Here is a 27,850-nt window from a genome sequence, read left to right as displayed (position 1 = left end):
TCTAGATGTCAGTGCAATGGGATTCTTGTTTAAAAGGGATGAAAACCTGTTCTGATCTATTCCTGCTCTCACAGATGCTTTTTGTTAAAATGCATCAATGTGGTTTGAAAGGAGACTTATACTACAGCAGTGTTCTCATTTTCTCATGTATTCACTGTATGGGATATGCTATGGACATTACTTAGGCATGGAGCCTCTACCTGTAAACACTCTTTGTCCTTGCAGCATGATCATCTACAGCCTCCAGTGTATGAAGCCAGTAATGACTCTGCTGATGGAGAAGCTGAGAACGTGGTGGAGAAACCAACAGGGGAACCTGTCAGATTTGGGTGGATAAAAGGTGTAATGGTAAGTTGTGAAAGAATAGTGATATTATGTTAGCGACCTGCTGTTTATTCCACTTTGGTATTTTGTGTAGAGTATGCAGAGTTATAGGTTACACCCAGACCCTGGTGCTTAAGGGGACCAAAGATCCCTCTGCTCCATAAGAAAACACTGGTGTCATAAGCTGGACATGGTAGACAAGGACAGTGTTTTTGCTAACAGTAGTATTTTCAGTACTGTCCAAAACTCAAACACATTTATTTTTTTGACTAGTGTTATCCCTTTCTGGAAAACAAAGCACAAACAATAATCTGCCATACAGCAGTATAGAACCAGTGTTATACAGTCAAACCAGTCCAAGGCATACTAAGTCTAGTGGTGGCGACTGAGTAAATACCAATATATACTGTGCTACATTTTTATATAGAAACTTGAATCCATTTATTTTTCTGACTATCCCTTTCTAAAAAAAAACAAAGCACAAAAAAATAATCTGCCAGTTGGTAAACAGTATTAGGCTCCATTCACACGGAGCAAACCTAATGGAATTCCGCCAGCCTCAGTGTCATAATGACAGTCTATGGGAGGCTCGCGCGCCTCCTCTCTCAGCGTCCATTCTTCAGCGGAGAGAGAGGAGGCTTGCGAGCCTCTCATAGACTGTCATTCTGACACGGAGGCTGTCGGGATTCCGTAGCGGAGAATTCCGCCAGTTTTGCTCCGTGTGAACGGAACCTTACATAGCAAAAAAGAAATAAATAACATAGATGGACTGATATCACCATAAAGAGGGAGAGGTTTAGTTGGCTCATTAACACCCTACACATTGCGTTACATATAGGAAACTGATGAAGTTCCTACATGGAACGCAACGTGTAGGGTGTTGATGAGCCGCCACAACCTCCCTCCTCTCTCCCTCTCTATAGTGATATCAGTTCATCTATGTTATACATTTTTTGTAACAGGTTGCACTATTCCATACATCTTTATTGATTTGATTTTGACCGATATGTTTGCCACCTTTATCTTTGCACGCAGCACTTTATGTGCATGCATGATTTTTCGATTTGTTTAAGGACTTGGACATATTGCTGTGTTTGCATGAAGGTGGGTAGGAGTTTTATGTAGTTTGCAGGCCTCAAGGGCTGATTGTATTGATTCAGTCCTTAGAGAGGGAAGGGTTTAAGTGATTTTAAATTGGGTACCATGACTTGTTTGTTTGCTTTTGTTATTCCATAATAAAGATATATATATATATATATATATATATATATATATATATATATATTTTTTTTTTTTGCTTCAGTTAGTATGCCTTAAAGTTTATGACTTATTCCTTTCTGCTTTGCTATGTAGTAAGCTAGCCATCGGGGTGACCCTAGCACTGGCAGCAGAGTTCTCGGCCTGAAGATGCACTTAGCTGGCTGCTGACTTGACTTGACTCGACTCGAGTAACAAGCATTTTAGCATTCACTCATCTCTAGTCTGGTTGTGCTTGTGCTGTTTGGAAAACAGGAACCAAATGCAGTAAGTCCTGGCCAATGCAGTGTCACTGCTCAATGCGTCCATCAATCACATGACTGCCTTCTCTGTAAGCGTGCAGATGACCGTGACTTTGTGCATTTGGTCTCTTTTTTTTAAACAGCACAAGACTATAAAGCTACCTTCAGGAGACTAGACCCAGTTTTCAAGTTATAAGAGCTTTGTTTTATAGCATGATAACAAAATAAGTAATGAATGTAAATTGCAAACTTGCTTTATATCACATCTACTGTTGATTTAGGTTTTGAAAGGTATAACAACAGTGACACTTTAAAGTTATACTTCTGTCTGCCTTTTTGTGTTCCATACATAGCTAGGGAAAAAGACTGGCAGTCTGCTTACACCCTGCACAGCTCGTAAAATGATTGCTGTTTACTTGTAACTGAGCTTGGTATTAAACTAACTAAGGTGATTTACCAAGGCTGTATTGCCATTTCACATTTCTTATATTTTTTCCAGATCCGCTGCATGCTGAATATATGGGGAGTGATTCTTTATCTCCGACTGCCTTGGATAACAGCTCAGGCTGGCATAGGTCTGTGCCATGTCTCGTTTCTAAGTTACTGTATGTTTGCTTATGTTTGCTATTGTATGCAGTAACTCATTGCTTACTCTTCCCTCAGCACTAACTTGGCTTATAATCTTCATGTCTGTGACTGTCACCAGCATCACTGGGTTGTCTATCTCAGCAATTTCCACAAATGGGAAAGTTAAATCAGGTAAACTTATTATGTAGGTAAAGCTTTAAAAGAGGCTCTGTCAGAAAGATTTTTAAAGATTGCAAGCAGTTTTGCAATATACTTTATTTTTTATTTTCTAAGTTTAATCAACATTATGCATAAGCCACTAGGTGTCTCCCATCACTGTGCATGTTTACAGCATGTATGCATCCACATTCAGTAGCAGAAAATCCTGGGGGTGCTTGCATTGTATGGTCAGCTATCCTGTTACACAGCACCAAAACCTCTATAACCACACAGTGACATCATAGTGACTGAATTGTTGCATAACAAAGAGAAGTGTTTTCTGGTAAAGGCCCTATTCCACCAACAAATCTGACGACAGATTATCTGCCAAAGATTTGAAGCCAAACCCAGAAGTGGTTTTTAAAAGAAGTGAAATCCAGTCTTTCCTTTATGACCTGTTCTCTGATTATAGTCTGTTCCTGGGTTTGGCTTTAAATCTTTGGCAGATAATCTGTCGTCAGATCTGTTGGTCGAATAGGGCCTTAAGCATGCATAGTTGATAATATAATTAGCAAAAGGTAAAATAATATAAGTAACCTAATATAATTAGTTAATTGCCCTCAGTTGATATATAACAGATGTATTTCCTTGCGTGAGTGCGCAAAGGACTGGGACTTCCAGTGTTTGGTCTCTTTTTTTTGAACAGAGAAACATAGAAAAAAATAATAATGTGAGTTTATTGCAAAATGGCTGGTAATCACAACCCCTGTTGATTTCTTTTAAAAAATGTTTGCGACAGGTATGCTTTGACCCACCCAGAGAAAAATGAAGCCACTGTTCTAGTATCAGTTATGGTGAGCCACAACTATGGCTGGAACCAGGGCCAGTGTCAGCACCTGGCTTACTCAGGCAAGTGCTGGGGCCCACAGCACCAGGCACTTGCTTTCCCCAGAATGCAGGGCAACCAGACCCCAGTCCCCCCCCACAGCCCCCCCCCCCCCCCCCCAGTTCTGGCAAAACTGTACTGGCAAATTAGGGCCCCCAGTATGTCCCGATAAGCCCTGCCACCATGCCGACAAGCCCCGCTCCTGGGCGCTGACCACAGGTGGAGAATTAGCCTGAGGATGGGAGAGGGCGCTGTACAGCAGGAAGGCACTGCCAGTTGGAGGTCACCCAGCATCTTGTATATCTTTATTATGGGGTCATTCAGCTTCCCTAGCATCTTGTATAATGGGGTCACTCAGCTTCCCTAGCATCTTGTATAGTAATTATAATGGAGGTCACTCAGCTTTCCTAGCATCCTGTATAGTAGTGAGAATAAAGGAGATAACCCAGATTCCCTAGCATCTTGTATAATGGAGGTCACTCAGCTTTCAAGCATCTTGTGTAGTAGTCAGTATAATGATGGTCACCCAGCTTTCCCAGCATCTTGTGTAGTAGTCAGTCTAATGGCAGCCACCCATCTTTCTTAGCATCTTGTATAGTAGTATAATGGCAGTCACCCAGCTTTCCCAGCATCTTGTATAGTAGGCAGTATAATGGCGGTCACCCAGCTTTCCTAGCATCTTGTATAGTAGTCAGTATAATGGAGGTCACTCAGCTTTTCTAGCATCTTGTATAGTAGTAAGTACAATGGGGGGGGGGGTCACCCAGCTTTCCTAGAAGCTTGTTTAGTAGTAAGGGTCTGCTGAGACCCTCTAATAATGATGCCACATGATTTGCTATACAAAGGGGCCTGCTGAGGCTCTGTCGCCCAAGGGCCCACAAAAGCCTGGAGACGGCCCTGACTGGAAGCATCACAAAATATGTCAGATCAACAGGATTGCATTTGTGTGGAGCACTAAGATATTAAAGGGAATCTAACATTCATATTATGTATACTAACTGATTTATATGATCTTGTAGTCCATGGCACCCTGATTCCAATGTAGTTTACGGTTTTAAAACACATGGCAGTATTCTGGAGTTGAAAATAAAAGTCTACAAATGAGCTGCTTGAAGTCGCTTGTGTTACTGGTGGACTGTTTGGTTGGTTTCTGCAAACTTAACTCTTGGGCTGTTTCTTTACTCAAAATTTAGGCGGCACATATTTCCTTATCTCTAGAAGTCTGGGACCTGAGCTGGGAGGATCCATTGGACTTATATTTGCATTTGCCAATGCTGTAGCAGTCGCCATGCATACCGTTGGCTTTGCAGAGACAGTTCGTGATCTGCTGCAGGTGAAAAAAAAACTAAAGTATCTGTCAGGATTGGTGATTTCTAGATGCTAATGTTACACTGCCATAAATAACACTTATCATTTCCTTAACTTTAGGAAAATGAGGCAACCATTGTGGATCCCTCTAATGACATAAGAATTATTGGCATCATTACTGTAGCTATCCTATTAGGAATTTCTCTAGCAGGCATGGAGTGGGAGGCTAAGGTAAGGAAAACAGATTCTCTCCTTTAGGGTGCCTTCACACGTACCGGATCCGCAGTGGATTTCATGCTGCAAGTTTGCAGCGAAATCCGCTGCAGATCCTGGTATAGTGAAGGCCTATGGGGTCACATACCCACAGCGAAATTTTCATTCCGCTGCAGATATGTGACCCGGCCTCTTTAACCCCCAGCCGCCTGCAGCCCCGGCCCGAATCATACATTACCTGCTCGGCGCCGCAGCTGTGTGAGGCTCCCCTGACTCCTCATCAGCCAATCAGTGCTGCCGTGCACTGACTGGCTGATGGGGAGCGCAGGGAGCCAGGGGCAGCCCTGGAGCATACATCACCTGCTCCAGGCTCCTGCTTGCTTCGGAGCCTCCTGGCTTCTTCCGTCGGTCAGCCAATCAGTGCACTGCAGCGGGGCAGCGCACTGATTGGCTGACCGACGGAAGAAGCCGGGAGGCTCCGAAGCAAGGAGGAGCCTGGAGCAGCGGATGGAGAACACGGGGGTTTAATGGCGTTTTCATGTACATACTCCCAGCGGGATGTAAATCCCGCTGCGAGTATGTAACCTCATTAAAAGTAAGAGGCATAGGATCCGCAGCGGATTTTGCAGCGTAAAATCTGCTGCGGATCCGTCCGTGTGAATTTACCCTTAGGGTACAAACACACACACCGTATACGCAGCGTATTTACTGCTGCGATACGCAGAAAATACGCAACAAATACGCAGCAGATTAGATCTAAATAACTGAACACAGCATCAAATCTGCACCATCAAATCTGCTGCAGATCTGCTGCGTATACGGTGTGTGTGTTTTTACCCTTAGGGTAGCTTCACACACACACCGCATTGCAGCGGATTGTGGCAACTTATTGTCAAACTTAGTGTGAAAACGACAAGATTTTAGCATTCCGTTTAAATATAGATGGCACCATTAAAAAATCCCCAAAATTCTTTCAAAATATGTCTAACGTCAAAGTTTAATTCAACCCCTTAAGTTCAAAGCCAATTTTCGTTTTTGCTCTTTTGCTTTTTCCATTTTATGTTTAAAAGTCCATAGCACTTGCATTTTTTCACCTAGAGACTTATATGAGCGCTTATTTTTTGCGAAACCAATTGTACTTTGCAATGACATTCATTATTTTTCCATAAAATATGCTTCAAAACTGGAAAAAAAATCATTTGCCTGTCAAATTAAAAAAAAAATTTGTTTTGATTTCGGGGAGTTTTGCATTTACGCCGTTCACCCTATGGTTATGCATGTTCCTCAAGTTGTTATGATTACAACATAATGTAACATGTCTAACATTTATATTATGTGATGGCTTTTAAAAAATTCAAATCAATGTTAACAAATATATGTTCCTTAAAATCGCTCTATTACCAGGCTTATAGCGCTTTTATCCTTTAGTCTGTGTGAGGGCTGTGTGAGGTGTAATTTTTTGCGCCATGATGAGTTCTTTCTATCGGTACCTTGATTGCGCATATACGACTTTCTGATCACTTTTTATTACATTTTTTTCTGGATTTGATGCGACCAAAAATGCGCAATTTTGCACTTTGGAACTTTTTTGCGCTGACGCCGTTTACTGTGCGAGATCAGGAATGTAAAAATGTAATAGTTCGGGCGATTACGTGCGCTGCGATACCAAATATGTTTGTTTATTTGTTTATTTATTAATTTATATTTATAAAATGGGAAAAGGGGGGTGATTTGGACTTTTATTAGGGGAGGGGATTTTTTATTAATAAAAACACTTTTTTCCTTTTTTTTTTTTACATGAACTAGAAGTCTCCCTGGGGGACTTGTATATACACAGCACTGATCTCTCATAGAGATCAATGCTGTGTATTTACACAGCAAAGATCGATTAGATCGGTGATAGATTGCTGTGGCCTGCTGCGGACCCCGCTCTGAACACCCCCCGTGGCACCATGACGTACCAGGTACGTCATGGGTTGCTAAGGGGTTAAATAATAGGTAATTCTCTGATGAGACTTTTACTTAAAGGATTATTTACATATCGCAGTTGCAAGTTTTGCAACGTTGTTCCAGATTTACTAAAACTGATTGTTAGACAAATTCTCCAGGTTTATGTAGGTGTATCAGATTTATTGATCAGGCTTACTTGAAGGAATACTATTATTGCAAAATCTCAGCACATTGTTTGGGGCACTTAGGTAATTTACAGAGGCCGCACACATTTTTGTCAGACTGAGCAAAAAAGTGGAATGACCTGTAGAGAATGATCTCTGCACACGTCCCAGAGCATGCCTAGCAAATTATTCCATTCATGTCAATACAGGCTGGGACAGACTGTCCATGTCTATGTCGATGGAAGTTGCCGTAAAGCATCTCTCTAAATTCTGTGAAAATAAGCTCAGACAAAATGGCTGCATTCATAATAATGTACAAAAAATGCTTCATTATCTGGCTCTAATCATTAAAAAAAAAATCTAGGCAATACTTTTACTTTAATACTAGGTGGACATATTATCTGTAGATTGATGCAACCCAAAAGTGTACCTCTGCTCTGTTTATATAAAGAGACTGATACTAAACTTTTGCATGGTAGGTGTGTGTGTGTGTGGGGGGGGGGGGGGGCAATGGGGCCTAGGAGCTTCATATTACACCTCTGTAGTAATATTTGCTAATGCTGGGACCCCTAGCAATAGGCTCTAAGCTGCCACATTACCAGCATTGCCACAGCAGGGGAATACGAAGTATTACATAGTGTCAATTCATATATACTGAAGTACACCAAATACCTTCATTGTGTTTTCTCTGTTCCTCAGGCTCAGATTCTTTTCTTCATTGTGATTATGGTGTCATTTGCAAACTATCTGGTTGGAACAGTGATTCCAGCCACAGATGAAAAAAAAGCCAAGGGTTTCTTCAGCTATAGAGGTAAGCGTTGGAAATATTCTATAATTTGGTCAACAATTCTCTTTCTGCATAGCAGGGACTGGGTATCAAAGTTTTGAGTGTTGATGTAATTACATATATATTCTCTTTATATATAGCGGATATCTTTGCTGAAAATTTTGTCCCTCGGTGGAGGGGACAGGATGGCAGCTTCTTTGGAATGTTCTCTATTTTCTTCCCATCAGCCACTGGGATTTTGGCCGGCGCTAACATTTCTGGAGATCTAAGGGTACAATAATTATAACTATAGTTATTACAGACATTGTGTATAATGAACCCAGGGGAAATGTCAGTTTAGTAGTAGAGATGAGCGAACCTCGATGAGTCGATCCGAACCCGACCTTTCGGCATTTGATTAGCGGTGGCTGCTGAACTTGGATAAAGCTCTAAGGCAGGGGTCCTCAACCGAACCCGGACCGCGGAGGCCAGCTGTCCGGACCCCTGGTCAGACCTCCCAACTGCTCCGTCTCGGGAAGGCCCCCATGTGTCCAGCTCCTCATCGCACTGCCTTCCACCCCATAGGCGTACTGTCCTTAGATTTCAGTATGCCTGTGGAGCTGGGGGCAGTGTCGGCCCGACCCCCGGCTGATACGCGCTCTCTGGGGATGTCCCGGGGATTCCCCAGCAGAGCGCTCATCAGTGACCTTAGTGTACGCCGCCGGCCTGAACTTCGTGGAAGTACAAGCCAGCGGCGTACACCGAGGTCACTGGTGCGCGCTCTGCCGGGGAATCCCCGGGACGTCCCCAGAGAGCGCGTATCAGCTGGGGGCCGTGCCGACAGGAGAAGAGAAGAAGACAGCCACAGCGGGGGAATGAGGTCCTAGGTGAGTTGTCGTTTGTTTGTTTTTTTTGTCTGGGGGCCATCTATAAGGGGAGAGCGCACTGGGTGGCTATATACTACTGGGGGAGAGTGCACAGGGGGGCTATATACTACTGGGGGAGAGTGTACAGGGGGGCTATATACAACTGGGGGGAACTTACAGGGGGCTATATACTACTGGGGGAGAGCGCACAGGGGGGCTATATACTACTGGGGAGAGTGCACAGGGGGCTATATACTACTGGGGGAAAGCGCACAGGGGGGCTATACAGGGCGCACAGGGGGGCTATATACTACTGGGGGGAGCTCACAGGGGGCTATATACTACTGGGGGAAAGCACACAGGGGGGCTATACACTACTGGGGGGAGCTCACAGGGGGCTATATACTACAGGGGGAGAGCGCACAGGGGGGCTATATACTACAGGGGGGCTATATACTACTGAGGGGGCTAAATACTACTGGGGGAAAGCGCACAGGGTGACTGTATACTACTGGGGGAGCAACAGGGGGGGCTATATACGACTAGGGCAGTCACCCCCTTTGTACCCAATATCAAAGTGCTGGTGAGAGAGAAAAAACACCAGTTTTCCTGCTAATAAGCATCAATTCTGTATGTAAATAGTTTAACGTTTGTGAAAAGTAACAAAACACGTTTCCTACTGATGTTCAGCTCAGACCTTCACCTGGCAATAGACCCCGGTAAGTGGACCTTCACTAAAAGTTGTTGAGTACCCCTGCTGTAAGGCTATGTGGAAATCATGGATATATTCATTGGCTGTATTCATGTTTTCCAGACAACCTTAGAGCTTTATCCAAGTTCAGCAGCCCCCGCTAATCAAATACCGAACGTTCGGGTTCGGATTGACTCAAACCCGAACCCGGTTTGCTCATCTCTATTTAGTAGCCATCTTTACATTTTTGGAGTGATTTGCATTTTTACTGACATTACTTTTCTTTGCTTTTATTCAATGGGCTTCTATGTAACGAAGTGTTCCTAAAGATGTACTAATGTTTAACTTAAAACTAAAGTCAAGAAACACACATGTTCATTTTGCTTAGACTTTGTAAGGTATGCATTGATATCCGAACTTATTTTGATGTGCTGGTGATACATTTTTCTCTCTTTCAGGACCCGGCTGTGGCTATTCCTAAAGGCACTCTCATGGCCATCTTCTGGACGACCTTCTCTTATCTGGTTATATCTGCTACTATTGGTATACAGACTAATAGATAACTACAGTAACAACTATTTATAAAGTGAGATGAGTCATTTTAGTAAAACACATTATCCTGTAAACACTCCTTTTTATACTGTACATACTTACCTATAGACATCAGCAATGCTTTTCTCTTATGGTGAGCAAGCTATCTTACCACTTTAGTTATAGGCCCTATAAGTCAGATTTGCAGGTGTGATATGTTTTTGTCCCACTGCAGGCTCCTGTGTGGTTCGAGATGCCTCTGGCAGTCTGAATGACACCATTTTCGAGGGAGGCACAAATTGTGTAGGACTGGCATGTAAATATGGATGGAACTTTACCAGCTGTGCCCTGAAACAGAACTGTAAATATGGGCTGATAAATCATTACCAGGTGATTCTACATTATTCTGTATAAATATACACATTCTAGACTAATGTGGGGCAGCCCAATAGGCCCCCAACACAGTATTGATCCTTCGATTCCTGGGGACAATTGCATTGCCTATCCCTACTTAAGAACACATTACAGTACCAATGTGTGACTTCGAAGCTGATCTGAACTATCTGAATATGTTTCATTTTTATCCCTGACTTCCAACCAGATGATAGTAGGGCCATGTAAGGGGAGATATTGAACATTTGTGACATTGTGATTGACCCCACAAAGATATTCTCTGAAATATTTAATTGTCCAAGGAGATGTAAGTAGTCTGAGTGTCATTGTCATTTGCCTATAGCCTCCTATGTGTAATGTAAGACGTTTCCTTGTCTGATTTGTGTGTGTTTTGCAGGCTTTGAGTATGGTATCTGGATTTGCTCCGCTTGTTACTGCCGGGATTTTTGGTGCCACTCTGTCATCAGCTTTGGCTTGTCTTGTATCTGCCCCTAAAGTGTTTCAGGTATGGTGTAACTAAACAGTATGGGGGACATTTATTAAGACCGACGTTTTCTGCGCCAGACTTATAAATGTCCCCGCATGTCCGGCGCTACGGAGATTTATGTAGAGGCGGACTGCCTCTACATAAATCCCGTGCGCGTCGGTGCGCACAGCCGAAAACCTACGCCACCTGAAAGGTGGAGTAGGTTTTCGGCGTATCTTTCAGTTTAAAAAATGATGAATCGCGCGGACTATGAGTCCACGCCCCCCCCCCCCCGTCCCGCCCCCTCCACACCCCGTCCCCCGGCGTACGCGGTGGAAAGTGGCGATTTGTGAATATTTTATTCGCAAAACGGCCATTTGCAAATAAAATAATACGCAAATCGGCGCTTTCCGCCGAAAATACACAAACCGCCTCTTGATACATGTCGCCCCATGTGTGTCTCTATATAGCAACCGTAATAGTAAGTCTTTCCTATTAGGAATTAGACAAGTATGCCCTGTTTTATAAACCGTTCTAGTGTTCATGGTCTCTATTTGTCAGATGGCATGTGGGAAACTTATTAAAAAATAAACGCTGCAACATTTTCTCACAGTGATGCACTCAGTAAATTCGCTGATGCTGGAAGGACACTCTGTCTGTAGTAGAATGGGTTCAAGAAGACATAAGGAGCTAATGGCAGAAGGCTCTTGAATATCCTTGCTCCACAGCTGTACAGCCTGACGGATCACGGACGTGGAATACATGTACCGGAGTCCCTCCGCATCCGGACAGCATCTGTAATTAGATGCTGGGAGCGGGGGAGACTGTATTCATAAGCGCTGCGCTGTAATGAATCAGCCGCGCGGTGCTGTTACTACAGCGCTACGCTTATGAATACAGTCTCCCCCGCTCCCAGCATCTAATTACAGATGCTGTCCGGGCGCGGGAGGACTCCGGTACATGTATTCCACGTCCGTGATCCGTCAGGAATGCGCTACGTATATTTCAGTCAGTATATTTCAGTCAGTATTGCAACCAAAACCAGGAGTGGATTAAAAACACAGAAAGGATCTGTTCACACAATGTTGAAATTGAGTGGATGGCCGCCATATAACAGTAAATAACGGCCATTATTTCAATATAACAGCCGTTGTTCTAAAATAACAGCAAATATTTGCCAATAAATGGCGGCCATCCACTCAATTTCACCATTGTGTGAACAGAGCCTTTCTGTGTTTTTAATCCACTCCTGGTTTTGGTTGCAATACTGACTGAAATATACTGACTGAAATATGCATATACTGACTGAAATATACATAGTGTGAACGCAGCCTTAATTTGTATAAAACTGACACATCTTGGTGCCAAAATGAGGCCGTCCAAAAGAACAGCCGTGAAGCGGCTAATAAAAAAAGACATTGTGGGGACATAGCCAAAAGTGTTCGTTGGTGGTCTGGCCGCTGGGAATGTGGAATTGTCTCTGGAATAAATTATGGGCACTGCATGTGCATGGCCAATTTTCAATTATTTCTCTATAGGGCTGTTGAACCTTTTCGAGTTCAGCATTCAATAAAAAAGCTGGGATGTATACTTGTCTTTTTCCTAATGTTCTTGTTGCTGCTGGGTTACTGTGAGAAGCTAGGCTGCTGGTTATTCTATAACAATTCTCCTTTTACAGAAAGTAACTTGTTTTTACAGGTTCTTGTGGCAAGACTTTTTAAAAGCCCCTTTTCAGGTTGGCTAAACTTCAGACTGACACCAGGATGAACAAAGCTATTTTATATCCATAAACACAAAAACGTGTTAGTAGTAATATTTCTGCCTGTCTAAGTATAAGCTGTAGATAATGATACAATACCATAGCACCACAATTTATGTCAAGTTCTAATCTTTTTGTTTTTCATGTGAATGCAGTGTCTTTGCAAAGACAATCTATACCCACTGATTGGCTTCTTTGGGAAAGGATATGGGAAGAACAATGAACCAATTCGGGGATACCTCCTAACCTTTCTCATCGCATGTGCATTTATTCTGATTGGTATGGCAATCACATTGCATTGCTACATTATATTGTGGTACAATTTGAGCAGTATCTTGGCATGACTTTTAAGTGCACTGTCGTTCTGTTCAGAGGGAAGCGCTGAGAGCTCTGTTCTCAAGATCATGGTGGGGTCCCTGTGATCATACCCCCCAAGATTTATGCCATATACTGTGAGTAGGGGATAAGTGATCATGGTGGCAAAATCCTCTTTTAATAAAGGTGCACAGAGAGCAGCTACAAAGAATGTGTGTGTGTGTGTGTGTGTGTGTCTCTCTCTCTCAAGCCTATGACTTGCCCATTGCTGTAGTTGTGAACTGTATTATGCTATAGTTCCCGTGGATGGTGCGTACATTATGTAAATCACATGTTTTGGGTATCAGCAAGAATAGGCAAAAACTATAGATCATATTAATAAAGTACATTTAAGGTAAAATACTGTATATATGTATATAGCAAAGTACTTCTTCTTCCCGCAGGTGAACTGAACACCATTGCTCCCATCATCTCCAATTTCTTCCTGTGTTCATACGCTTTGATCAATTTCAGTTGTTTCCATGCCTCTATAACCAATTCACCAGGTAAGTATTAAAGCTTTGTATGATTTGTCCCAATTAGACAGCTGCATCTCAATCTGTTTTGTTTTTTTTTCAAACATTTTATTGAAATTTTCAGCAATTTGGCAAAGACAAGTAGAAAGTACAAGAATACATACAGTACCATATGAAGTGACTAAATATACAGAGAAAATTCTGTTTTGTTTTTGCGTTTTGCTTGTTTCCTTAACCCTTTGAGGACCAGGCCCAAAATGACCCAGTGGACCGCGCAAATTTTGATCTTAGCGTTTTCGTTTTTCCCTCCGCCCCTTCTAAGAGCTCTAGCACTTTCAGTTTTCTATCTACAAGGCCATGTAAGTGCTTGTTTGTTACAGGAATAGTTGTACTTTGTAATAGCATCTTTCATTTTACCATAACACGTATGGCGGAATTCCAAAAATATTATTTATGAAGATATAAATAGGTGAAATCATAAAAAAGAATGCAATATGGTAACGTTTGGGGGGTTCCTGTGTCTGCGTAATGCACTATATGGTAAAAGCGACATGATACCATTATTCTCATATGCAGGTTAAACAGATTCTCTAATGTTATATATATATTTTTTTTTATGAAAACCTTCTTTTTGGTAATTATTAATATAATGGACCTATTGTGACGCTTATAACGGTTTTATTTTTTCACCTACGGGGCTGTATGGGGTGTCATTTTTTCCGCCATGATCTCTAGTTTTTATTAATACCATATTTGTGAAGATCGGACGTTTTGATCACTTTTTATTAACTTTTTTTATATATAATGTAACATAAAATCGGTAATCCGCGCACTTTCCCCCCTCTTTTTGTGTGCGCCGTTCACCGTTCACAATGCCGCTTGTTATATTTTAATAGATTGGACAATTACACACGCTACGGTATATAATATGTTTATTTATTTTTATATGTTTTATTTATATAATGGGATGGGGGGGTGATTTCAACTTTTATTGGGGGAGGGGCTTTGGGGTAGTGTGTTTAGTGTTTTTAACTTTTTTTTTTTTTTTTACACATTTGTAGTCCCTTTGGGGGACTTGTACATACACTATACACATACGCCATAGGCATAGCATTGATCAGTGTTATCGGCGCTCTGCTCATCTGCTCAGGCTCAGTGACCAGAGCGCCAATCGGACCGCACAGAGGCAGGTGAGAGACCTCCGGTGGTCCGTTTTAATGATCGGGACCCCCGCAGTCACACTGCGGGGGTCCCGATCGGTAAGTGACAGGGGACTCCCCCTGTCACTTACACTTAAACACCGCGGCTGCACGGCGTTTAAGGAGTTAATTACACGCTGCAGCGTGATCGCTGCAGCCTGTCATTAACGGTGAGGTGTCGGCTGCTGATTGCAGCCGGCCCCACCTGCTATGAAGCTTCATAGCGGGAGAAACACCCAGGACGTACAGTTACGTCCAGGGTGGTCTGGTGACAGACTTCCATGACGTAACTGTACGTCCAGCGTCTACTAGGGGTTAATGCAAAATAAAGCCATTTTCTAATTTAAATAGTCAACATTAAAAGTTCCTAACTGTAATTACAGTGCTGCGGTGACTAAAACAGTTTCCCCGCTGCTGTCGTAATATTGATACATCATGCTGGGCAGGCAAACAATCGCAGATATGCATTCACAGATATGTAGGTCCACAAAATCTATGGATGTGCGTATGCAGCCTAACTGAAATTACATAAGAGAACAGTGACCTGTATGCAATCTTGTGCGGCTGTTACTCAATTGTCACAGTCGCAGTGTATCTCATGAGGGGGTTATATACTGGCTCAAATTGTGGACAGGTAGCAGAGGAATCTTGGAGGGCAGCTCAGACAGGATTCAGAAAAAAAGGGGAGAGCAGATACAAGGTAGATTGCAGGAGAGAATCATGTAAGCTGTGTAGAAGTCTAGAGAAAATTGAGTGTGGGGGATGTAAAACTAAGCAAATTTTGTATTAGATTTTATTCTTTGCACCATAATAAGTACAAAACAAAAAATAAAAACACAACTCTTTCAATGGTGTCCAAAGCCTTTAAAGGGAACCTGTCAGTTCCCTAAGCCCTAAAAGTAATCCCCAACACTTTGTATTAGCAGGGCACATTGTTGAGACACTGTGCCCATAAGCCTCCTCTAAGGGCGCTCTATGATAAAAATAAATAAATAAAAATCAGCTTTACTCACTGCCCCCTGCTGCTAGGGAAGTAGCTATGGTGATCAGCCACACTTACATAAGGAGCCTAATGTGCCCTCATCTCACCACATATTTAAAGCGACTCTGTACCCACAATCTGCCCCCCCCCCCCACACCACTTGTACCTTCAGATAGCTGCTTTTAATCCAAGATCTGTCCTGTGGTCCGTTCGAAAGGTGATGCAGTTATTGTCCTAAAAAACAACTTTTGAACTTGAAGCCTGTGCCAAACGGCAGTATCTGTGCCCTAACTTTGCACCACCCCTCCGTCCCTCTTCCCCACCCTCTTCATCATTAGGAATGCTCCAGGCGGATTGCCTCCTATTCCCCACTTGATGCAGCCCGGCACATGGGCTGGATTGTAAGGACTTGTGCAGTGTTCAGCATTGAGAAAATGTTTTAGTGGCATTCCTAGTGATGAAGAGGGTGGAGAGGAGAAACGGAGGAGTGGTGCAAAGTTAGGGCACAGATACTCCCGTTTGGCATTGGCTTCAAGTTTAAAAGTATTTTTTTAGGACAATAACTGCATCACCTGCCGAACGGACCGCAGGACAGATCTTGGATTAAAAGCAGCTATCCGAAGGTACAAGTGGTTTGGGGGGTCAGATTGTGGGTACAGAGTCGCTTTAAAGGGGTTGTCCAGGATAAAACTATTCATAACCTTTGCACAGGATAGGCAATCAATAGTTGATTGGTAGGGTGCTGCTGTTCAGCGCCCACACTACACTGAGAATGAAGTCAGAGGCAGGCACCAGTATACTGCAGCTTAGCTCCTATTGAAGTGAATAGAAGCTGAAGCTGCTGTACTTTTGCGCTGCCACTATACAGGGATTGAAGGCAACTGCTTTCCTGGCTTTGGCTTTAAATCTTTGGCAGATAATCTGTCAGATAATCTTTCTGTGTAAATGGACTCTTATGCTACGTTTACACGGAACGATTATCGGGCAAATTTTCGCGATAACGATCGAATTCGAATGATAATCGTATGTGTAAATGCAGCAAACGATCGATGAATCGTTCATTTTGATCTTTTAACATGTTCTTAAATCGTCGTTCGCAAAAAATTCGCCGATCGTTCCGTGTAAACAGTCGTTCACTGATTTTACCTATGTGTGAGATAGGCTTAAGCGATCGCAAAACGAATTTTCTGTACGATATATCATTCCATTTAAACGCTGATCGTTATTAAAAGAAATCGTTACTTCAAAATCGTTAATCGTACGATCGGGCCAATTATCGCTCCGTGTAAACTTAGCATAAGTCTCGATCTTAATTTAGTGCAGACGCCAAACAGCTGATTAGCAGGGGTGTCGGGACCTCACCAATCAACTGCTGATAACCTGTCCTGTGGACAACCTAAGACTGATTTAGCCTGATACTACTTACTACTTTAACCCCATAGAGGTGTTTGAGACTTTTTTTCAGAGCACACAGCTTTTAGACTTTTTGTAACACAAAATAACATGTTATATGATGATAGCATAGTAATACTATCAATAATTTTCCTGTCAGGCTGGAGACCATCATTCAAGTATTACAGTAAATGGGCATCATTGTTTGGAGCAGTAATATCTGTCATCATCATGTTCCTCCTGGCCTGGGAGTCCGCTCTTATTGCTATTGGCATTGTCATCTTTCTGTTGGCTTATGTTCTGTATAAGAAACCTGGTAAGAGACCTGATTTTATTTTTAATCTTTCTATTTTAATTTGTAACTTTTTAATTTTTGTTTTTGTGCATTATCGAAAGCAGCCATATTGTCTTAGTGTCTGCTCTGGATTTAGGGATATGCTTTACAGCAGCTACAAACAGCAGTCTGAAGTTGACCCTATTCACATGTAAAAACTAGTTTAACATATAAACTTGATTATGAACAATAAGTTATTTTCTGATGACACGTTCCATTTAAAGTTTTTTTTTTTTTATTTTCTCATACAAATGTTAAAATGCTCTGTACCTTACCTTCCCCATCACTGCTGTTCTCACTCCCCTGGTCCCACTGCACAACGGTCTAGGTCAGGGTCAGCACATGGCTTTGCCTGCAAGTCTTATTAGACAGCCCACCATAGTGTAAATATCCTGGTGGTCTGCACACTATAGTGCCAATGTGCTGGTAGATTGCATGCTATAGCAGCACCTATTGGAATAATTTGGATGTTTTTTCTCATTATAGAGGCAAATTGGGGCTCCTCTGTACAGGCAGGATCCTATAACATGGCTCTATCTTACTGTGTGGGGCTTAACCAAGTGGAAGATCACATCAAAAATTTCAGGTGACTATAACCTTTTAGCCTTTAGGTGCATCACATGTAGACATTGCCGATGTAATGGATGGGAGAATTAGAGATGAGCGAACTTGCCGAACGTTTGTGTTTGTACAATCCCGAACAGTGGGCATTTGAATCCTGCTGCCTGGAGAAGGTGGATGCAGCTCGAGGACTGTCTGGAAAACATGGATACAGCTGCAAGTTCGCTCATCTCTAATACTGAGTGTGTGTCCACTGTGGAAATATCTAAATAGGTCCAGGACTCTGCTGGCTAACTTCTTATCTCACACATAGTATTTCTGTCAGTCTTTTGATCAGTATTTTTCAACCAAAACCAGGAGTAGGTTTAGATTGTAAGACCTCGCGGGCAGGCTCCTCTTTCCCCATGTATCAGTCTGCCATTTGCCTTCATGTAATGTGTTTTGATCTTGTATTGTTCCTGTTTGTTACCCCCATCGCTTGTATAGTGCTCTGGAATTAAGGGCGCTCTATAAATAAATAATAATAATAATAATTTTTTTTTTTTAAAAGTCAGAAACTGTGCAAACTTTTCCAGTATAATTTTTTGTTTCTGGTTCCACTTCTAATTTTGGCTACAAATACTGATCACAATACTATGTATGAGCATAGCCTAATGTTGATCAGAGCTCTGTTTTCCTAATGCAAATCTCCAAATGCCTTGAATTAACTTATATACATTGTCAGAAGTTTCCACCAGCTTTCTGGTGTATAAATGTCACAAACCTCTGAGCAGGTCACATTGGCACAAAAAAACCCACAAAAACCACAAGATGGGGCTTTACTTAGACATAGTAATCCTATTCCTTAGATGCAAGTGAGACCTGAGTGTGCAATGTTGATTAACTGTTGTAACCTTTCTGTTAAGACCACAGTGTTTAGTCCTGACAGGACCACCAAACTTCCGTCCAGCTCTGGTGGATTTTGTAGGAACATTCACAAAAAAGCAAAGCCTGATGATTTGTGGGAACATAATAATTGTAAGTACAAATCGAGTCCTTACATATTCATAAAAAGCCTCACTATCTATGTGCGTGCTTACCTGAAATCACCTTATGAACAATGGTGGGCCGACCTCTGAGAGTAAAAGAGATGCGGCTCTGGTTTAGTGCTGCGACCGCTTCACCTAGAAGGCCCCCGCCAATTGTAAAGTGATGGCATATTGTAGCATTAGGCCATTACTTTATAACATGGGATTACCCCTTTAAACTCCAGTATTCCAGTATTGATAACACATATTGTACTTTGTCCCACATACATATCTATACTTTTTCCTTTACAGGGCCCACGTAAACAAAAACTCCAAGAGCTGAACTCAGATGGCCATGTTAAGTGGTTAAATAAGAGAAAAATCCGAGCCTTTTATACAGGTGTAATTGCTGATGACCTACGCAGTGGAGCTCAGATGCTGATTCAGGTACTGAGGCGGCTTCTTTTATGTGTCAAACGGGAAAATAAACGTTCAGTTTGTTTATAGCAACCAAGTCGCATCCTGTTTCTCCAGCGCTTGTTAGAATATGAATGCTGCCCTTGTTTTAATAGCTATGACCAACAAGGCCATACCATTCAAAGAGCTATTTAACTTGCAGTATGTGTAAAAATCACCTTCTGATGTCAGAACCTGATAATTATAGAGAGATGAGCGGCATTGTTTATTACAGGACCAGACTGTCGGTAATCATCTGTGCAGGATGTTATTGGCGTCCTATTAGACAAAGCAATTTTTTAATTATTAACGATAAATAATCGAAAACAAGATCATTTATCGTTAACCTGAAATCGTTCACCATATTACATAGAACGATAGGTGTTAGGGTCCTTTACACAGAAAGATTATCTGACAGATTATCTGCCAAAGATTTGAAGCCAAAGCCAGGAATGGATTTGAAAAGAGGAGAAATCTCAGGCTTTCCTTTATGACCTGATCTCTGTTTATAGTCTGTTTCTGGCTTTGGCTTCAAATCTTTGACAGATAATCTGTCAAATAATCTTTCTGTGTAAATGGACCCTTAGTTATGATTGTTACTATGATAGTTTACTCCATCTGATCCCAACAAGTGAAGGAACTATGTAGAATTTCCTGAACGATTAGTAAACGAAAGTGGAATTCCAGCAAATGATTAACAATGATTTTGTTGTCAGCACCCAATGAACTATGAATGATTTCTTGTTGGTCATTTGATCGTTCCCTGCATTTACTCGAAACTTAACAATTAGTGTTAAAATATGAACAATATAACGATAACTTAGGCCCTTAGGGCACAAATATAATGTGTAAACGAGCACTGATCTACTATCTGGCAGCAAGGGCTGCATGGACATTGTTAGCAATGTCCGTGCAGCCCTTGCCTTTAGTGTAAAATAATAAAGTATTTACTTACCTTACCACGTTTCTCAGTGTCCTTGAGCCTTTTCCGGTCTCTGGAGATGCAGCTCTGCCTTCTCCCTTCTCCTTAGTAAGGCCTTCTGCCTTCTCCAGTCTCTGGAGATGCAGCTCTGCCTTCTGTTCCGGTCACTGCACTGACAGGCCTAAAGTCAGCAGCTGGACAGGAAAGCTGGTGAAGATGATGCCAGATCTTAAGCAGCACACTAGGTATTTATGTACTGCTGTTTTATCTGCAAACCGACAGCACGGATATATGTATATCCATGCTGTCAGATTGCCTCTATTGTTACTGGCCTTACATTCCCTATTAAACAGGTGTGTGGCCGAAGACCAGATATTTTGAAGCCCAATGGTACTCAGCTTATCGTCCACAGAAGCATTTATAGCAAAACTCCTGGCAGATAATCGGCCAATGTAAAAGGCTGTTAAATCTGTAATCAAAAGGCCCAGCCTAGATATCATGTACTGGTTTCCTGAAGCTAATCTTTGTTCTCTGTATTATGTAGGCTTCTGGGCTCGGCCACATGAAACCCAATGTCCTGTTTATAGGGTATAAGAAAAACTGGCAGTCATCTCACCCCAGAAATGTTGATAGCTATGTGGGAATACTGCAGTAAGTATAAGCTTTTAAAAATGTATCATATATTTTTCTAAACCAATTTAAGTTTTTTGGATAATACTGTTGTATAATCTTAGTTGAGGGTCTATGTACAGTATCACTTTACAGTTTTGATACTAAACCTCGATTCTATAATTCAATATATTTGAATTGAATCAGTGCTTTATTTTCATAGTTTTTATAGATGGACATAAAGTTGAAAAACACAGTGTTCCATCTCTGACCATTGGGTGGCGATAATCACACAATCCTGCATAGAACAGTTCAGTTGTTAATGTTTGTGTTTTTACCTGCAGTCATTTTATCATTGGGGGGCTTTGTAAAGCGTTGATTGCCCAAAGTATACTATGCCTTTATCGCTAAGAAAATGAACAATACTAATGACATTCATAGCAAGTAATTATGTGTATTGCGGAGACATTTAGTAGTTGCTGCCCAGCCTCTGCTACTCATAAAGAGTTTCTAAGAGTTTCTACTCATAAAGCTGTTTCTAAGGGTCCCTATACTTAAAGAGTTACTGTCCTTAAAAATAACTTTTGACATGTTATCAGTAGAGATGAGCGAACCTCGAGCATGCTTGAGTCGATCCGAACCCGAACGTTCGGTACTTGATTAGCGGTGGCTGCTGAACTTGGATAAAGCCCTAAGGCTATGTGGAAATCATGGATATAGTCATTGGCTGTATCCATGTTTTCCAGACAACCTTAGAGCTTTATCCAAGTTCAGCAGCCCCAGCTAATCAAATACCGAACGTTCGGGTTCGGATCTACTCGAACCCGAACCCGGTTCGCTCATCTCTAGTTATCAGGCATTATCTCCTGATTGCAGCAGGTCTTGGCAGTGAGACCCGCTGTGATCAATAACTTATTAAGTACAGGTTCGCTTTAATAGTCTTGGCTCTGAAGATTATCTTTAGGTAAACAATTTCCTATTTTGTAGTGATGCTTTTGACTTTAACTGTGGATTGTGCCTGCTAAGGATGAAAGATGGTCTGAACATGTCTCGTGTCATGCAAGCTCATAGTAAGTGCACTCCAACATGTTTATGCCTCTTTAGAACCTTTAACCAGGTGTAGTTATAAGCTTATATTTTTCTACATAGTAAATCCTGTGTACCAACAAATGGAGGAACCAACGGTGAAAACTGGTGCTGAAAATGGAGGAGACTGCATGCCTCAAGGAACATGTGAGTCAGCAGTGTGCCTTTGGTGTAGAGGACACTACTGCAGTCATCATCATCATCATCAGTTTGTAATGGTGACTGTAAAAGTTATAATGGCTATTAAAGATACATAAGCAAGTGTCATAAAACACTGCTTCATCAGTTTGTTCTCTTAATCTGTCGATTTACCAGAAAAATCCAATATTGTCAATCCTTTGTTGTACCAGGAGGGTATTCACTGCCAGAAATGTTTTTCTCTTTTAGAAATTAACATACATATTCAGCCAGGTGTAGACATACCATGTGCCCCCTGGACATACCTATGTATCGCCTGAAGTACACAGGGGCCCTGCAGCCCAGAGGGCCCATTGCAGCTTGTAGACTTTTACAGTTGTAAGGGGTCTTCTGAAGAACCATAAATGAGTTGGTACAAGACTAGCAGAGCTGCATCAAATAGCTGGAAATGCAGATGATCATATATGTTTCTACCTGCTACGACATTACAACTAGTGCCAGTCAAGAGAGCCACAGGGTAGACATAAAATATGGACCGGAGGTGAAAATCAAGGGGGCCATATATTGTTGTAGCATAGAGGCCCTCTGCTATGCTCAGCCAAGCAAATACTGTATTTAAAAGAAGGGTTGAAGAAGATAATTACAACTTTGGAACATCGCCATGTCCCCCTCTAAATTTAGTCCATATCTCTGCAGCATTTTCTAGGCTAGCAGCCATCAGTTCAGAATAACAGCAATTTAATAAATGACATTTCTATAAATGTCTGCAGAAAAATGAAATGAAAGCTAGTGTAATAACATTTCCTTTTGTGAATTGCAGTGGATCCAGAGGCTGTGACCGTTGAACAACAAGCTAGTACTATTTTTCAGATTAACCAAGAAAAGAAGACAGTAGATATTTACTGGCTCTTTGATGATGGAGGTATATATGAGGCCAAGTCATTTGCCTGCTTTTATTAAAGGTTGCCTCATTTTTATTGTTTTCATTATTTATAGAGTGAGAATTAATAGTTTTCCAATATATATGCAGTTAAAATTCTTGTTTGTTGTTCGGCCCTCAGTTATGTCTCCCACCTGCCGCTGGTCCGTCCCATATGCAGGAATGTTAGGCATGGCTGAAACAAAGGGGTCGCGCGGTGATTTTCCATAACACCTGACCCCTATTATCACCGACTGGCCCAAGGGTCCTTCATTCCTACATGATATAAAGACTGTTAATGTTTATTTTGACAGAACTTTCTCTTTCTGACAGGACTGACTCTACTCATCCCCTATCTCCTTAGCCGCAAAAAGAGATGGGAGAAAGTCAAAATCCGTGTTTTTGTGGGAGGACAGATCAACAGAATGGATGAAGAAAGAAAAGCGTAAGATTGTCATTGTGCAATTGTACACACACTATTATGCACACACTGGGGTGTGCAAGCTTTCACAACACTTGTATTGCCATCATTCTATAGCTGTGGCTTGTACTGTACTGTACTGTATATGTCTTTACTATAGTTTAGGTATTGCTAATTAGATTGGTAGTAGAGGAGGATCAAAACGCATCAGTTTTTTTAGCATACACAAACAGAAAAAAACAGATGCATTTTGATCCATGTTTTTATAATGAAAGTCTATGGAAAAACAGATCAAAACAGGTGCACACAAATGCATCCCTTTTTTCCATCCGTTTTTTTGCAAGAACAGATGAAAAAAGCCTAGTGTGGACTCACAGCCTAAACCTCCAGGTAGAGGTTAAAAAACATGAAACTTCTGCAGAAGCATAACGCATTACTTACCTATCTATCCCAGTTTTGAAACTACCAGTAAATCCATTTGTTTTGGCGGGGTTAGTTCTGTATTGTGTTTCTGTACTTCCTGGTTGAGCAGTTCCCAGAATGCAGTACTGGTTCCAAAATGCAATGCTTTCCCTTAGCTGTTCATCACAGTCCTTGCAGCGGCTGCTTCTGACTGGTCAGAGATGGTGGATCACTCAGGGGATTGGGGGATCCAGCCAAGCCTCCTGTGACATAACGCCCTGCCCCCTGTCTGCATCATCAGCCTGTCCTCAGCAGACACACAGAATGTGAGACAGAAGCATGGAATATTTGTCTCCTAAGGGGGAGAGCAGTGGGAGCAGGAGACAATGTGAATTGGCACAGAGGCCATTTTTCTTCACTTCCTGTATTTCTATCAGCTACCACTGTGGCAGAACCGCACAGATATGGTAATACATTATATAGACACATCTGTATAATTTTTAATGTACTTTTAATAGAAAACTAATTTTCCTTATGTGGCGTTCCCCTTTCCCCTTTAAGCAAACCATCATTTTTTTTACAGGTTCTATTCTAAATATCAGCCACTTCTAGTGTGGCAGGATGGTCGGGCTTTAGTTTTGCCATGTGAAAAACCTTCCAGATTTACTAAAGGCAATAGGACACATTTAAAAAAAAAAACGACAGAACCGAAGGCATAATTGCTTAAAATTGATGGATTGTTAGTAATTGAGGCCCAGTGTCTTCATAGATATTTATAAATAGTATGTTTAGTTTCTGTCCTACAGCCTCATGCAGTGTCCTGTCTAAAATTTAAGATCCATCACGCTGCTTCTCATGGGCTTAGTTTCTAAGCTTTTTCTATCCTCTCCTGAGCAACCTTCTAAGATAATTTATGATATAGTAGTCTAGCTGTCTGCAACTCAAATCCATTAATGTGAATAGGCCCTGGCGTCATTAAGGGTGTTCAGAGGTGGCCGCGCAGCGACCCCGCTCTGAACCGCCACGATCCCGGGTGCTATCTGCAGCTTGGGACTGCTGCAATTAACCTTTTAAATGCAGCTGTCAAAGTTGACAGCTGCATTTAAAATGCTTCTTTTCCCCATCCCTGGTGGTCTAGTGGGGGAATCGCACCCCCCACAACGCGATTGCAGAGGAGCGATCTCCGCATCTGGTCCAGCCGGGGGTCTTCGCCACAATGGCGCTGATCCTGGCTCAGCAATCCATTGCTCTCGGCTGCAGCAGCCGAGAGCAATAGAACATAGATATCATTGATCTATGCAGTATATCTATACTGCATAGATCTCAATGAAAGGTCAGAGTAGTGATACTAGAAGTCCTCCAGGGGGACTTCTAGTATGTGTGTAAAAAAGGCGCTGATCCCGGCTCAGCAATTTATTGCTCTCTGCTGCAGCAGCCGAGAGCAATAGAACATAGATCTCATTGATCTATGCAGCATATCTATACTGCATAGATCTCGATGAGAGATCATTGCAGTGATACTAGAAGTCCTCAAGGGGGACTTCTAGTATGTGTGTAAAAAACGAATAATAATTTTTTATTAATAAATAAATCCCCTCCCCTAATAAAAGTTTGAATCACCCCCCTTTAAAAATAAATAAACAAACATTTGGTATCGCCGCGTGAGTAATCAGCCGAACTATTAATTTATTTAATTCCTGATCTCTCACAGTAAATGGCGTAAGCGCAAAAAAATTCCAAAGTGCAAGATTTGCCCCTTTTTGGTCTCATCAATCCAGAAAATTGTAATAAAACATGATTAAAAAGTCGCATATGTGCATTTTATCTATGTGCAGTTTTCTTTTTAATCATAATGGTACCTCTGGTACATAGAAAATGTCAACAGATTTTAGTAACATTGTTGCAGCCTCCTTACATCTTACTGTTTCAGTCCAATCATATTTTACTGTCCTACAGGATGATCGCTTTGTTGAGTAAGTTCAGAATTGGATTTCATGAGGTGCACGTTCTACCTGATATCAATCAGAAACCACGGCCTGAACAGTAAGGACATTTCTAATATCTGTATTATGCCAAAATACTTCTCTGTGATATATGGACTCACAATGAGGAACACTAATAGGATATAGCACACACTAATGTACAGGGATTATACACACGCAGGTCTGTAGACTGGCGCCAGCACGGGACCGCGGCTCGGTTCCCGTGCACGCCACCAGTCTATTCCCGGTCAACAGCCCAGCCTGAAGCACTGGAGGCAGGCCCGCCCCCTGTGTGACCTTCTGCCCTCCCCTCTATGATGTGGCTCCATTAGAATCAATGTAGCTGCATCACAGAGGGGAGGAGTTTTGTTACCCCCTCCGCTTTGTCTATTGATATAAAGATTTTAAAGCAATGTACCTGCAGGTACATTCGCTTTAAACTTTTTTGTTATACTGCCTTTGGTGGTTCTAAAATTTATATAGAGTTTATTTAGAAATTGAAAGTTGCAATTTAAAAAAAAAAAAAAAAACATGTATAGTAGCATGAAAAGTATGTTTTATATTTTGGTAATTTGGCACCATGTTCACACTTTGCTTCCTGTATTTTTTTTCTGCTATAATGCTATGGCTTATGCCACACTGCAATACAAAGTCTTGTACCTGACAATTTGGAACTTATTGCTGACACGATAATGTGCAATCTCACAAGCAGGAAACAGCTGTAGGGGATAGACATTTAAAAAATGTACAAGGGTAGCAGCACACTGCAGTGTCGATCAATTAATATAATGCAATTCATTATAATACTCACTCTCTGTAACAGTCGGGTAAACTATACATGTTTGTTGACAGTGTGAAGCGCTTTGAAGATCTCATTGCTCCATACATGCTGAAGGATGGCTTCAAAGAAGAGATCTTGGTAAATGAGATGAGACGTGACTGTCCATGGAAGATATCAGATGAGGAAGTCAAGAAGAACAGGGCCAAGGTCTGAATATCATTACATTTTGTTTGCAGGGAGCATCTATGATAAAGCATAACCAGTAGCTGCCTCCAGGGAAGGTTTATGTGGGCCGACAACGATTAACAATATCACTATTCATGAAAAATAGGCAAATCTATAGCACCAACTTACGCCAAAGAATGAAATGAGCTGGCGCTGTAATCTTCAGGAATCATTCATCATATATTAAACTCAGTGTTCTGCATGTTAAATACTTTCTTGAACACAAATTTTGTATATTTTTTTATAGTCTCTGAGACAAATCCGACTGAATGAGATCTTATTGGATTACTCCCGGGATGCTGCACTGATTGTTGTGTGAGTATAAAGTAAAAAGAAAAAACGTACTATAAAATGTGACTATTTACATCTGCAGTGGTTTATTAAACTGTTATCTTTGTACTCATAAAAATATGTTCTCTGTCAATAGTGGACACAAAGGTCTAGCAAATAACAACCCCATTTGGAGTGTTTGTTCAACTGTGTTAAAATGAATTGGCTCAATCATTAGGCCCGTTCACACAGAGCTCCGCCGTGGAATCCCGTCTGCCTCAGTGTCATACAGTGTCTCTATGGGAGGGCTTGCGTGCCTCCACTTCTATGGGAGGGCTTGCGTGCCTCCACTTCCACTCCGCTCAAAGAATTGACTTGTCAATTCTTTGAGCGGAGAGCGACGGAAGCCGTGGCGCGCAAGTCCTTCCATTGACACACTGAGACAGGCGGGATTCCGACGCATTGCTCCCTGTGAACAGACCCATATAGTACAAATATCCTGTAGTAAGAAGTAAAGGGGTATTACCCCCAAAATTATTTTTGCATTAATACGTTGCCCACCCATAGCTTTACATCTTTCCAATCAATCAATTTGTTTTGGATTTTGCACAGCTTTGCTGTTATCTAGATGCATTCGCCCCTACTAAACGCATAGAATAATCATCAAATCTGCTCCTGGCCCCCACCCTCCATGTCGGGATCACATGTTCTCGGTCTCCAATGGGCTGGGTTAGCGATTCTAACCCAGCCCACTGAAGTTAGGGAGGACACTAAGACAGTGACAGCTGCTGC

General features: G+C 41.8%; 1 protein-coding gene across 1 annotated transcript in view; it reads left to right on the top strand.

Moving 5' to 3' along the window:
* Positions 1–27,850, top strand: part of SLC12A3 (solute carrier family 12 member 3) — a 31,838-nt gene that overhangs the window by 2,804 nt on the left and 1,184 nt on the right. The window contains exons 2-25 of the mRNA XM_069968478.1: positions 226–348; positions 2,323–2,398; positions 2,487–2,582; positions 4,629–4,768; positions 4,864–4,974; positions 7,770–7,881; positions 7,998–8,128; positions 9,852–9,936; positions 10,160–10,314; positions 10,715–10,822; positions 12,698–12,821; positions 13,301–13,402; positions 17,106–17,261; positions 17,766–17,865; positions 18,746–18,857; positions 19,160–19,294; positions 20,770–20,876; positions 21,822–21,904; positions 21,984–22,067; positions 22,879–22,980; positions 23,311–23,422; positions 25,757–25,843; positions 26,635–26,770; positions 27,036–27,103. Coding sequence (XP_069824579.1) covers positions 226–348; positions 2,323–2,398; positions 2,487–2,582; positions 4,629–4,768; positions 4,864–4,974; positions 7,770–7,881; positions 7,998–8,128; positions 9,852–9,936; positions 10,160–10,314; positions 10,715–10,822; positions 12,698–12,821; positions 13,301–13,402; positions 17,106–17,261; positions 17,766–17,865; positions 18,746–18,857; positions 19,160–19,294; positions 20,770–20,876; positions 21,822–21,904; positions 21,984–22,067; positions 22,879–22,980; positions 23,311–23,422; positions 25,757–25,843; positions 26,635–26,770; positions 27,036–27,103 — 2,645 coding nt within the window. The remainder of the gene's footprint in view (positions 1–225; positions 349–2,322; positions 2,399–2,486; positions 2,583–4,628; positions 4,769–4,863; positions 4,975–7,769; positions 7,882–7,997; positions 8,129–9,851; positions 9,937–10,159; positions 10,315–10,714; positions 10,823–12,697; positions 12,822–13,300; positions 13,403–17,105; positions 17,262–17,765; positions 17,866–18,745; positions 18,858–19,159; positions 19,295–20,769; positions 20,877–21,821; positions 21,905–21,983; positions 22,068–22,878; positions 22,981–23,310; positions 23,423–25,756; positions 25,844–26,634; positions 26,771–27,035; positions 27,104–27,850) is intronic.

Source organism: Dendropsophus ebraccatus, chromosome 4, assembly GCF_027789765.1.
Source record: "Dendropsophus ebraccatus isolate aDenEbr1 chromosome 4, aDenEbr1.pat, whole genome shotgun sequence".
In the NCBI taxonomy this organism is placed as follows: domain Eukaryota; kingdom Metazoa; phylum Chordata; class Amphibia; order Anura; family Hylidae; genus Dendropsophus; species Dendropsophus ebraccatus.
The sequence above is the reverse complement of the archived record's forward strand: the minus strand, read 5'-3'. Positions and strand labels throughout refer to the sequence as shown.